The sequence below is a fragment of the Corylus avellana genome, chromosome 2 (genome assembly GCF_965113065.1).
Source record: "Corylus avellana chromosome 2, dhCorAvel1.hap1.2, whole genome shotgun sequence".
In the NCBI taxonomy this organism is placed as follows: Eukaryota; Viridiplantae; Streptophyta; class Magnoliopsida; order Fagales; family Betulaceae; genus Corylus; species Corylus avellana.
This window is the reverse complement of record NC_142491.1, coordinates 9,199,263-9,213,160: the sequence shown is the minus strand read 5'-3', so window position 1 is coordinate 9,213,160 and position 13,898 is coordinate 9,199,263. Positions and strand designations below refer to the sequence as shown.

General features: G+C 35.1%; 1 protein-coding gene across 2 annotated transcripts; it reads left to right on the top strand.

Annotated features, from left to right (window-relative positions):
* The first annotated feature begins 1,604 nt into the window (after positions 1-1,604).
* SBI1 (Leucine carboxyl methyltransferase) lies at positions 1,605-13,898 on the top strand. Of its 2 annotated transcripts, none has more exons than XM_059578636.2 (13): positions 1,605-1,759; positions 2,436-2,524; positions 2,645-2,787; positions 2,939-2,986; positions 3,413-3,494; positions 6,363-6,465; positions 6,835-6,955; positions 7,140-7,187; positions 10,115-10,198; positions 10,588-10,652; positions 12,361-12,412; positions 12,696-12,744; positions 13,446-13,898. In XM_059578636.2, the coding sequence occupies exons 1-13, from the start codon at positions 1,674-1,676 to the stop codon at positions 13,634-13,636; spliced, it is 1,161 nt and encodes a 386-aa protein (XP_059434619.1). In that variant the 5' UTR covers positions 1,605-1,673; the 3' UTR covers positions 13,637-13,898. The 2 variants fall into 2 exon arrangements, with proteins under 2 accessions (XP_059434619.1, XP_059434620.1); XM_059578637.2 differs by having other exon boundaries at positions 12,696-12,734; positions 13,446-13,607.

Below are 13,898 nucleotides of genomic sequence, written 5' to 3'. Positions count from 1 at the left end.
TTTCCTTGCTTCGCTCGTTTTTTTTTTTGGGTTTATTGCGTGTGCATTTTTTTCTTTTTCTTTTTCTTTTTTTCTTTTCTTTTTTTTTTCCTAAGAAAATAAATGTTTTATGTATATTTTTAAGCAATGACTAATTAAAACTCACTTTATATAATTTAGCTAATGAGTTTTAAAATATACTATACATTCGATTATCTTTTTTTTTTATCTATATCATTTATTTATTTATTTTTTTTATAAGCATTGTCCCATTTTTTAACTTTTAAAAAAGAGAGATGTGAAGAGATAAATAGTATAACTTTTTTTTGGAAAAAGAGATATATGAAGAAACGAATATTATATTAATAAGATGAATGTGTGTCGTGTGAACAGTAACCATTAGATATAGTGGCGCATTATTCACAAATACAACAATAATGTATTTTACATTTGAAATGTATGTTTTTTAGTGTTTTGCTTATCTATTTTAGATAAAAGTAAGAAATAACTAAGCTAATGTGAGTGAAGCACATGGTTTTGTTTGTTTGTTTGATATTATGATTTTACAATTCAAAAGCGCAATTTCAAGCTAAATTGTAAAAAATGTATGATTTGGGAGTGCGTTTATAAAAAAATTGTCATTTGTTTTCAAATCGTGGGCAATTGAGTAAGTTATAAAAAACGCACAATTTCAAGGCTGAAACACAATTTTATCACAAGGTTAAGAGCATTTTTGGGAGGGAATATCTTCAATTCGGAGGTTGCACAAAACCCTTGCTTTCTGCCAACCACTTAAGAGCTGACACCTCAACTTATTGCAAAAAACCAAAATGAGAGGAAAACACCACATTATTCCTCTCAAATTTGAGCAACCGCCAGACTCCGCCAACCTCCACCAAACACCGCCTCCAACGGCCACTCCCCCTCCTCCTCTCTCTGTTGGCTCCAAGGGGTGGCTCGTATCAACCCATGAGGTGGCCACCCCAGATGTGGTCGGCGAGCCACATCAGGGGTGACTCGCAGCCACCCCTTGGCCAAGGGGTGGTTGCGCGCCACCCCACAGAGCTAACGAAGAGAGACAGAAGGAGAGTGGCTGTTGGCGGCGGTTTCGGATGGTGAAGGCTGGTGGCTGCTCAAATTTGGGAGGAATACTGTGTTTTGTTCTCATTTTGGTTTGTTGCAATTTTCTTAAATTGCTGATATGTTAAGTGCTGAGTGGTTGGCAAAAAACCATTGTTTTTTTTCAACCTTCGTATAGTAGTAGCTCTCTTCTTGAGATTGCATTGGAAAATATAGTTTTTAAAGTAAAAACAATATGAAAAATATGTTTTTGACTATTTTTAGAGCAAATTTTATTAAAAAAAAAAAAAAAAAAAACCACTTTCAAATCACTATTTTTTTTTAGTTGCGCAAAACCTTATTATAAACTTTAATAAGTGAGTTGATAAGAAGAAAGGACCCCTTCAATATTTTTTTCAAAATTCTGTTTTTCTTTGACCTTTTTTATTTTTTCAAAGCATAAATGATAAAACTTTAGTAAAATAGGAAAATTTTTTAATGGTATTCCAAAAACAAAAATGAAATGAAATAAACCAATATATATATATATATCCTTGATTTAGTTGTGTTTCTGTAGTACGAAATCATTTGAATTAACAAAAAATCAAAGAAAGGAAGAAAGGAAGAACAGAAAGATGGCGGAGTCTGTAACAGTGGCAGATTCACACAGCAACACAGCGGCAGTGCAAGCAACAAACGACGACGCTTCGGCCAGTAAACTGTGCGTGATCGTTTTCGAATTGCGTTTTACTTTTCATCCATATCTGACAATATTACCATCCGAAGTAGTTGTTCTCGCGAAACTTATTTATTTTTTCCTTAGTTTCCGTTTGGTTCTCAAGAAAATGAAAGAAAAATGGAGAAATTGCGAAGAAAGAAAATAGTATGACGTATATTTCGCCTTTTGTTTTCCTAAATTTCTCACCAACCAAACGGTTCATTACTATGTGAGAATAATTGAGTCCTAATCTGATTTATAGCTTGCTTGGGCTTGAAATCTACAAGCTATTGGTGACAATGACTTTAGACTCAATTTCTTCTCTGTTATGTTATATACGTCGGTTATGGATTTGGATAATCTAGATTTCCTGCGGTAGAGTTTTTAAAATCGTAACATTATTTTCAATTGAATGGTTCAGATTTTATCACTTCAATATGTACTGATAATTGCTTTAATTCATTTTATCTCATTAAGTTGTACGCTGAATTGACAAAATCTGAATCATGTAACTAAAAATAATTGTCAGGATTTTAAGAACTCTATCGAGGATTTACACTCTGAAAACTTAAAGAGGATATTGATCCTGCACATATATATATACATACATATATACATGTATGTATTATGAATTTCATATACTCACGGCAATACTAACTTCTAACTGTATTGATGTAAGGTCCTGTGTCAGAAAGGGGTACATGAAAGACGATTACATCCATTTATTTGTAAGAAGGCCTGTGAGGAGATCTCCAATTATTAACCGTGGTATGAGATAGTCGCTGCAAAAGTATTAAGCATATATGATTTGTTTTGATGGTTATTCTTTTGCTTTTTATTCCTAATTGAGAGAATTTCCTTGCTTTTGGTTTTGCAAATGCTGTTAAGGTTACTTTGCCCGTTGGGCTGCTTTGCGGAAGCTTCTCTTTCAGTTTCTTGATTGTGAAAAAGATACGGAGGGAAAAGATCACTCAAGGAAACAGATATTATCACTTGGAGCTGGCTTCGATACAACATTTTTTCAGTTGCAGGTGTCTGAGTTTCCTTGTGACTTATGATAAGTTTAACATACGATGAACTTAGGGGTTGCATTTATTTCCCAGCAGCCTACAAGTTTCTCTGTGACGCTTTGTTTGTTCTATCTTTAATGGTTTTTTTTTTTTTTTTTTTTTACTGTGGCAGGATGAGGGGAAATTACCATATCTATATGTGGAACTGGATTTCAAAGAGGTGCAAGCTTGACGCATTCACTGCTAAACCATGTGTTTGGTAGCAATGCACTAGCTTATTTTTGTGGTTTAGTTTTCAGGAGTGCAAATTACATGAAAGAAACTTCACCTATCCATTTCCACTTGATCAAGTGTGCTTTTACTTTACGAGTAATGCTACACTTCACACTCATGTCACACCGGTTTACGTGACGTGTTTTAAGTTCCTTTCATTTTCTTTTAAGTGATTGACGTTGTAAGCCATTTAAAATACGCTATGTCAGATAGTGTGACGTAAGTGTGAAGAATAGCATTATTCCTTACTTCACTGGCTTGATAGTTATCTTTCCAATAGCAATGAAATGTATTTCACATCTGTTATTTCTGTCATGAAAGAAAGTTACATGGTCTTCTTTTGTTAATTAGTTATGTCATTTTTGATTGTTAGGTAACTAGTAAAAAGGCGGCACTTATTGAAAGTTACAGTCAGTTGAGGGACAGAGTTGGTGGAGCAGCATCGATCTCCAGAGGTAAGCTCCTGGGCTTATTGATGCTGTAGAACCCTGATTACTTTCTTACTTAATCTGTTTTGAGCTCTCATGATTGCATTTTACATTTTCAGTTATGTACAAACTGTGGTAAAGATGTACTTTTGGCTACCTCTTTTGTCTGTGCTTAACATACTGCCATATTGGGCTTTTTTATCTTCAAAAAAAAAAGAGGCGGGGGAGGGGGGTTATAGATGCATTGATCCATTTTTTTATTTGCTGCAGTCACTGGGCCTTATGCTTGAGAAGTGCTTATGCCGTTTTTCTTTGGTCAACTGTCTCATACTAACCTCTCATATGCTAGCAACTCAAAAATGTCGTTGAAGCGATTCTTTTTTGTGAAGAAATTAGAAACTATTGTAACTGTATAGGTGGAGTCTGTCAAACTTCAAGCCTAAACTGAAGTTAGATACTTCGAAAGTGTAATCAGGTCATGAAGTGCCATCACATGTTTGTGCTGTGGTCACTATTATACAAAAGGTTCCTCAGAAGACTCAATTATCTTGCATGTATGATGAGTTACCTAGGTTGTACTTATCCAAAGACAAAGACGAGATAAAGATGTGCTTTGTCAATCAGCTCTAGCTCAAATTTCATTTCCTCCCCCTATAAGAATTAGGTGAAGGGTGAAGTTGTGGGGTCTTGACCAACCGGTGCATGTACTTACTAATGAAAGAAGGTGCACATGTAAGGCCGAAACACTTGTTATTCTATGATCAATTTGTCAAGGATAGCAAAGCTATTTACTATTCACATAAGGTAAAAAACAAGAATCCGATCATGACATTACCTGGAAATTGCAAGGAAAAAAAATTGAGAATTGAAGAAATAAGTTTAAGGGAAAAGGTCCAGAATTTGAAGAAATAAGTTCCATTTGATCAACAATGGCAATCATATGCTAATAAATGTTTGGTTTTCCTGTCTGAGCCTTTTCTACACATTCTGTGGACATAAGGTTTCTCCTTTTATTAATAATTATTTCTTATATTAAAAAATTGCCTTGATTGAACTTGTTTGATTACCATGTATATTTTATTTTTTAACGACAAAGTGAGATGGAAGATTTCCCTAATACTGTAAATGAATTGCAGAATTAGAAAATTTCCACAAGTTTTGTTATTTTAATATAGAAGCTTTGACTGGTTTTACTGTATGTGCTCAAACTACCAAAGGTATTATCGGATAAAGTTATATGCCATAAAAATTAGGTTCGACTGTGAAGTGAGCTTGTAATGGAAACAAATTACTTTTGGGCTCTGATCTTGGAACTTGAGCACTGACAGGGAGTTGCATCATTTAATCATAAGTTTTATGGTCTTATCTAGATTCTCAAAAGAGAAAATGTTCATTGTATTGAATGCCAAAAACAAATATATTGAATTGGATGTTTGGCTCACACTACAGATCATAGAGAATATATATATGTTACTCTATGTTTGCTTCCCCCTATCGCTTTTTAAATTTGACAGAGTTCAGTGATGGAAAAATGGAATTCTCTCTTTGCAAGACATTATTAACCATAATGCCTAAAACAACGTTCATAATTTTCTTGTTTGCTTTTCCCTTTCTAGTTAGATGATCATGTTGTATACTCCCAGTATACTTTGGGGTGCCTTTATGCTTATAATAAAACGGATTATTACTTATAAAAAAAAAAAAATTCTGCTCATCTTGGCTAGACACTAGATTTGTGTACTCATTCAGCACTTTTCATCTGTTGGCTGACAGATTTAGGATATGCTGTCGGAGTTTCCATTTGCTTTGTTATGTATTGATACAAAAGCATGCAAAGCTGTAGTTACTCAACATTTACTGATACACTTGTTAACAGAAAATATGATACCGAAATTGATGTAGAACAAAAGATGTGATAGCAAATCTAATATAGGACAAGGCTGTGAGACCAAAACGGGTTCAGGAGAATCTGGACAGCAAATTGTTTTAGGGTTTGAGACAAGCTACACTGAGGATTTTGGTGGGAAAAGACTGAAAAAATTAGTGAATATGGAGTTTTAAATGGTATAACAAATGGGTAGGATTTGGAGATTTAATTAAGAAGAAAACGTAGAGTTTGGGTGGCTGTTCGTCGGATGTGGTAACCTGAGAATAGTATTTGATCTCTTTTTTGGGGTTATTTGAGAGCTATTTGATGGATAGCTGATATGAGGTTCTTTAGGATTGGATTCTAGAGAAATAATATATGAAAAATCAAAATTAATATTTATTAGAATTCAAACAAAATTGCTTGATTTTTTTTTTTTTTTTTTAAAAAAAAAAAAAATAGAAAGAAGAAAAAAGAAAGAGACAAGCCTAGGCATCACACCGAGTTTTCTCAAGTATCACACTTGTTCCTTGGCATCATACCTTGGAGAAGGGCTGCATCACACAATCCTCAAGAGCAATCATTACTGGAAATTTCATAGCTGTGTTCTTCATCCCGCCGTAATAAAAAGAGACCCTTATATATAGGCATTTAATTCCTAACCTTAATTGATTAAGACTCATTGGGCTGTAACTACTAAAGCCCAGCCAAATAACTGGCGAAATCCATAAATAAAACTTAATAACATAATAAACCCAAAAATAAAACCTAATGGATCAAAAGTACAGCTTGTGTCAGTATATATGAATTTATAAAAATACTCCCGACTCTTAAAATTGAATAAAATAAAATCGACTTCTCGTTGCCTGCATCACTTGCTTGGAGTTGCAGACTCCCTTTTAAGATTTCTTCTATAGTTGCAAATATAGATGGATATGTAACTTAAAATCTTCAATTTTCTTGCTTATACACAAATTAGATATTTAAACTGTTATGCTTAGACTAATTTTTCGTATCTTACTTTCCAGAGAAAGGAGAAGTGCTTGGTGATCACTACAAGCTACTCCCCATTGATTTGCGTGATATACAAAAATTAGATGATGTCATAGCTTTAGCTGATATGGATCCCAGGTTTAGTCAATTCCCTTTCTTTCTTGTTAAAATTTTATATTGTTTTATACTTGGGAAATTTGGGCAGTTGATGTCTCCTTTTAAGGCTTGTGTAATTACCTATGGTCCAGTGATAACTATGACGTCCTCTAGCTACGTTCTATTATTTTCTTGTGTTTTATACGTGTAATTATCGAAGTTCCATATTTTACCTGTGGCAAGAACTATCATTCTATGGTTTTGTGCTGATTTTGTTTACAGATAAATTCTGATATTAAATTATCTGTTTTGTATTTGAGGGATACTCCTGCCATATGGCATTATGAAATCTGGTTTTTCCCATTCATACTGAGAGATGATTAAGCTGCTCCATTCTGATGTTGTTATCAGCTTGCCAACATTTATAATTGCAGAGTGCGTTTTAATATACTTGGATCCAGATTCAACCCGAGGTATAGTTGGCTGGGCTGCAAGAACATTTTCTACAGCAATATTTTTCTTATATGAGCAGGTTTTACACCTTTCAAACCTTAGAATTTTTCGTTCTCTCTGTTTGTTGATTGTGCTTCTCTCTTGGTGCTCCTGCCTTCTATCGGTTGCAAGTTTTTGATCTTGTATTGTTATATGGTTGCTTAAAATATTATAATAATATGTGGTTTATTTTCCTTTTTATTGTGTTGATTTTCCCCCAACAGATTCATCCTGAGGATGCTTTTGGGCAGCAAATGATCAGAAATTTGGAGGTATGGATATTCTTTCTTTAATACATTAGGCTTCATTCATTGAATCTTTTCTAATTTTTCTTTTAGCTCTAGGAGTGGATCATATGAGCCCTAAAGATTTATTTTACTTCGATTGGGATCCTCTAGAATTCCTAGGGTACTTTACCTTGTAGAGTTCTTGAAATCCCAATCATTATTTTCAAACTAAATTGATGGGATTTTATTACCTCAACCTTTACCACTTTTGAAATATTTTTAATTTATGTAAATATTGAGTTAGTAAAGGTGGTAAATGTTGAGTTAATAAATGTGTTAAGTGATGAGGTAGAAAAATATGAACCATTTAATTTGAAAATAATAGTTGTGATTTTAAGAATTTTACAAGATCAAGTATCCTAGGAACTCTAGAGGATTTTGATCCTTTCTACTTATTATTTATCCTTTGGTGATAGATGAATAATTTATTTTTGATAGGTAATATATAAGAAAGTTAGAGGATGCAATGTGTGTGAAAGATCACTACTAGGTGGTTGCATCTCTTGTATACTTATCGTGTACGAGGGCTTTGCCTCCTCTTCTAATAAATTATTATTCATAAAAAGAAAAGATCACCAAAGGGGAGCACAAGGTAGAATGAGAAAAAAGAGTGTAGGGATTTTTCTGGAAAGCACTTAACAAATAATGACCAAGTCACTGAACTTTCTGCAGCTGTGCTTATGTGATAAAAATGTGTTTCCTACGATTGTGTTAATAAATTGCAAAGATTCTCTCCAGTACCTCTGTTGAATAGAGAAAGATATTTTCAGGGGTAGAATAGATAGCAAGGAAATAATTGGTAAACAAAAGTTGTTGGGGTAATCATATGTTCCTTTCCATTTCACATGGAAGCAGAAATGCCGAAGGATGGTGGTTTAAGCATTTTGGATTCTCATGGTTGTCCACATTGCAGCATTCTTCTTATATCTAGTGAGCCAGTGTTCTAGTTTCTGATTGGAACAGAGCTGTAAACTATTTCATTTCTTGTTCATGTTCATTTTTTTAGCTTTATTTATTTCCTTATTTTTTATTTTTTATTTAGGAAAAAATATAATTTAGCTCCATAAACTACAAACCATTTTCATTTTAACCCCCTAATGTTAAAAAAGGGATAAAGTAGCCCCCGAACTACCAACCAGTTGCAATTTGGCTACTCCATTAGTCATTACCGTCAAATAGGATGAAAAATTCATACTACGTCGTTTTGGCAAGGTTAAGTTACTAAAATGCCCTTTTTAGAAAAAAAATCAAATTAAAAAAAAAAAGGCCACAAAACGGCGCCATTTTGTAAGTGTTAATACCCTAAAGCTAAGGACATGCAGCTGACCCACGAAAAAACCTAAGCCATCTTCTTCACTTCACGCAGCCAAGGCAAAATCTGTGAAAGGGTTTATTCTTTGATGACTTTTGGCAAAAGAAAGAAAGATTGCCTTGCCGCCAATCCAAGTCTCAATCCCATGCCAGCCACAACCAACCAAGGCTCTTAGAAGGGTAGGGATATGGGTGCCATGGATTCCAAAAGAGGATCTTGCAAGTACTGGAAAGGAAATACCATAGCGGGTTCCCGAATGACCGGTCATGATTAATGGGACCAACAGGATAACATTGGCAGCAACAACGGTGGCATTCCCTTGCCACCAAGCCATGCCAAGGTCGACAAGGCTGCCGGCAAGATAGTACGATGGAACACCCAGACCAATCCAAAGACTAGCCATTTCCAACCAGGAGAAACTCCTTTCAAGGGGTGTAGTTGGCTTGAGATCATCATTGGTAAGACTGGGATGGGCTTCGAATTCATCAAACTCGGGACTGGGTGTGGATTGGATTGACACCATGGGGTGAAAATGGAGCATATTGGTCGAGTCAATTTGGTATTTGACAAGAAAGAAGTGGTGGGAAAGTGAGAGGAGCATGGCTTTTGGAAAATGGCAGAGGTGAGTGAAGGGTGGGGATGGAGATGGAAGCTGAGACATTTGGACACCATGATTCTGATCCAGTGGGTGATTTCAGAATCAAATGGTAAGGAATTTCTATTTCAATCAATACGATGTCGTTTTGTGGGCTTCTTTTTAATTTGATTTTTTTTCCCAAAAGGGCATTTTAGTAACTTAACCTTGCCAAAACGACGTAGTATTGAATTTTCCATCCTATTTGACGGTAATGACTAACGGAGTGGCCAAATTGCAACCGGTTGGTAATTTAGGGGGCTACTTTATCACTTTTTGAACATTAAGGGGCTAAAATGAAAATGACTGGTAGTTTGGGGGGCTAAATTATATATTTCCCCTTTTTTTTTTTTCTTTTTTTTTTTTTTTTTCCTTCTGATGTACTAAAAAGATTCTGTTTGAGGAAACATAGAAAGAGGTATAAGAGATATTAGGGAGAGAATGTCTTTTGACCTAGAGAGAGAGAGAGAGATGGTTTTGACTCGTTAACTTCTATGTTTTTTTTACCTTGAGATGTTGAAATTTTGCTACAATTGAAATGAATATATTTCTAAATGGATTATTCGCCATTGTGTGGTGTGTGTTTTTCGTGGAAAACTTCCCCCAAAAAAATGAGATTTTTATGGCAAGGAGTCCCTAATTTGAAAACTGAGATGTACTATTCTAGTTAAAATGTTATGTATTGTGATTATAGAGATCCTTATGGAAATAAAATAGATAAAATTGTTCAGGCTGATTACTTGTACCTCAATCCTCATCTGCATAGTGTGTACTCTATTGCCAATGAAGTCTCTAGCTGCTCTCATTAGACAGAGAATTGTCATCATCGTTCTCAACATGTATGGTTGATTTCAATGTTTTAGTCCATCAGATGAAATTATAATTCTTACCTGATCTTATTTTAAGTTTAGTTCCTGCATAAAGTTTGGTCTGTATATAAGATTGTTTGTTGCTTTTTCGTTTCAGAGTCGAGGCTGTGGACTCCTGGGAATTCATGATACACCAACTTTACTTGCAAAGGAAAAACTCTTTCTTGACCAGGGATGGCAGGTATATCTTGTAATTTATTCTCTTGACAATAAAAAATTTCTTCTTCTGATATAATTGTTTAAAATATGTATGCAATGTGGATGAAGACATCTAAGCTCAAAAGGTGAGCAACACTTTTAAATGACAATCGAGAAGTCATCTAGCCAGCAAGGCTTGTCAATGGTTGGGTCAGGAATTGGAATTGGGATTGCAGTTTGATATGTTACAAAAGTTGATTCAAATTTGGGTTTTATTTCAAAAATTTTTTGTTACCTGTTTGAGAACTACATTTTGCCTTTTTCATTGAATCAATCCTCTTTTTTTCTTTTCTTTTTTCTTTTTTATATGAGTACTGAATTAATCTTCTTTATCTGCTACATTAATTCTAATACTTTATATGTGGATATCAGAGGGCAGTCGCTTGGGACATGCTGAAAGTTTATGGTACTTTTATTGAAGCTCAAGAAAGACGAAGGTATGTGGCCTCCATAAATCTCGTGAAAGAAGTTCATTCTCATAAACTTTGCCATGTGGCCTGTTATACGATAGGCTGATGGGTACTGGCATACTTTATTTTACACCATCCTATAGGGTCTCAGCTAAAAATCTGCTTTCTCGTGAAAATCCTTAGAAGATTTGTTTTGCCACTTTCTTAGAAGTCCAGCCTGTATATGTTAGCCAAAATATCTGCATCATGTTTCTATTGTCTAATTACATACTTGTATCCAAGGGTCCCTGAATAAGTTTTGTCCATCTTTGCTCCCCAAGAAATGTCTTTCACAGTGTGATGCTTGTACTGTAACTAGTTTACAACATGATAGAGTTCTCTAGGTGGTGCAGTTTACAGCAATTAGACTTCTGGGAATCCTCCTTTGTTCTGAATTTGAACTTTCAAGATCTGTTGCAATCCAACTTGGTTTACTTTAAATAACTGACCTGATGTTAGTTCTGTCTTGTATCTTCCTCAGAATGAAATTTATGTGGGACAATGTTCCCATTTTGTGACAAAATTTTGAACTCACTGATGCACGTAATACTCTAATACAATATATTTACTTTTTCCTCCCTAAAGCACGCTAGTTTAACATTGAGGTCTGATGTTTATATGTTAAAAAATAGTTGGAATAATCATTAATCTAATTTTGACGTGTTTTATGAACAAGTAAAATTGGTTTTGTCTTTCAGATGGTTTAATAGTTATTACCTCTTGCATTGAGTACATTTTTTTTGGTTTGAATCAAACTGGATAGGAATCTGTACCTGTTTGAGACTGGATTAATTGGTCAAGTTCTCATAGTGTTACCTCTCATTCAGACAAGTGGTCATGCAAACTTAGTAGGACACTATTTACTCCATATTGGGACTTATTTGAACTGTATTATCTTAAATTGTTAACCAATGGATACCTAATTAAATAAATCGGATCCTTGGTACTGCATACTGTCTTCTCCTCCTGGGGTTTCTTGTATCTATATGTGCATCTCTTTTCAAAAAAAAAAAAAAAAAAATTGGAATCAAATAGCAGTACTACTGGATTTTTTGGCCTGGTAAACAACATTTTGGAAACTCTGAACATCTTTTCTGTATGAAAACACATGGATAAAAAGTATAGTGCACCTGTGATATTCTTCTTGGGACATTGTCAGTATGATTAAACCATAATCACTGTGGGACACATCATCTTTGCAAGTTTAGATGTGAGCAAGAGTTGCCTGTAATGTCGAACTTTTCATTAAGTCTAAAATTTCATTCTCGAGTTAAATGGACAGTAATTTCTAATGTGGGAGTATTCTTGGAAGTAGAATCTTAAACCTTTTATACAGATAATCAATCCATGTGCTTCTGTGTGCCATTTCTGCCATTGTGGTTGCTTCCTCCACCAAAAAGGAGAATCTCTGCTTCCTGCCTTCAGGGACTCTTTTACCTGATTTTAGATTTACTCTGATACCTTTGATTTAATAACTATTTTAGTTGTACAATGATCCTATGGTTGTGAGATGATGGAATCACAGTTTGCTTTATAAGGTTCTAAAGTATTTTGTTTCTAGTAGGATATGGAGGATACTTCTTTCCCTGTTTATCTTTCTATCTTTCTATTCATTTTCTCCACTTTTTCATTGGCAAGCTCCTTTCTTTCTGAAATATTCTTGGGAAGATGCTCATCTGTGACATCTGTTGATTAGGATTGAACGGCTGGAGTTGTTTGATGAATTTGAGGAGTGGTACATGATGCAGGCAAGTCATCCTGATTTTTGTTGTTGCTCTAATATTCTGTCTATTGCAACTAAACGGAGTGGGTGGGCCTGGGCCAAATAGAGTTGGTCCTCTCTCTCTCTCTCTCTGAGTTGCGATGCCATTGCGGTCCATATGTATGGGACCAGTAGTAACCAACAGTCCAGCTGTTGAGTGGCTAGCTCACTGCCCAATAGTATTGTTTGCATGCTGCCTACATGGGTACTATTATTAGTATTATAATGTTCTTATATTTTTTTTTTTCTCCCAAATTTCCAATTTTCAGGAGCACTACTGCGTGGCTCATGCAATCAACGATGCCATGGTATGTCTATGTATGACCCCCAAAAGGCATTTCCCATATCTGGCTTTACATCATCTGCCATGTGATTTTCCTGCAACTCTCTGGATATTTGCTGTTGTGGTCATGCATTCCAAATTGAGATATTTGCTATTTGTAGTTGAGATTTTTCTTTTTGTGTGCCATAATTTGCATCTCCTTTGTTAGCCATGAGATAACTTGGAATAATATTCTTATACCTCAAAAAAATAGGATCTACCATTTCATGTTAAGAGCAATGTTATTTAGTAGGTTACTATGCGACTGTCATACAACTTAATGATGTAGCAGTAAAAATCAGCTTTTAAATCAACTCTTGTCAAAAAAAAAAAAAAAAAAAGATTGATTTTCATTGCCCCGTCTACTAAATAGCGTTACACTTCATGTTATCATGTTGCCCATTCAATGGTGTAACAAAAGCGTGATTGGATGAGATTTTGGAGCATCGTACTATACATATTATCAGAAGCTTTCAATTAAGGATCAATTGGCTGAATTTAGTTAGCATTTCTATGCTTATTTTTATTTCAATCCATCTACAAAGCAGCCACCAGAGGATGGTCCTGATTGGGGATTCCTTTTTTTCTTTTTTTCTGTTTGGTCTTTTTGGTGGTGGGGTTGGGATTTATTGGTCTGTTCACGCAAGAGGGGTAAGGTTTGACACTTTTTCTCTCTGGTTTTCCTTTTATGCATCAGGGTCTCTTTGGGGATTTTGGCTTTCCCAACGATCAGCAACACATGCTGAACCCCTCATCAGCACCGCCATGAGAGAGCATGGAGATACGCCATATCATATTTTATTACCAAGTTTAGTTGAACTGGTAGTATCAGTGAAACACGTGAGACTGACACGTGCCAGTCCACCAATTTGGGGGGTTGTCAGGTAAAGAAGGATTTCTCAACTACTAGTTGGTCATACTAAAGTCTCCAAAAGGATAATGACTTGTGTGGATGCGTCTTTGTGCTTTGTTTGTTTCCCTCAATGAAAACGGATCTTCTTTTTTTTTTTTTTCCTTCTGTGCTAGCTGTTTGGCAAAGAAAACGTGGTGGGTTCCACCCAGCACCAACTATATGTCATTGTTTCGGGTTGTGGGGTCTTTGGCCATGTGGAGAAATAGAAAGATAATTTGCATGGTTGTTTCTTTTTTA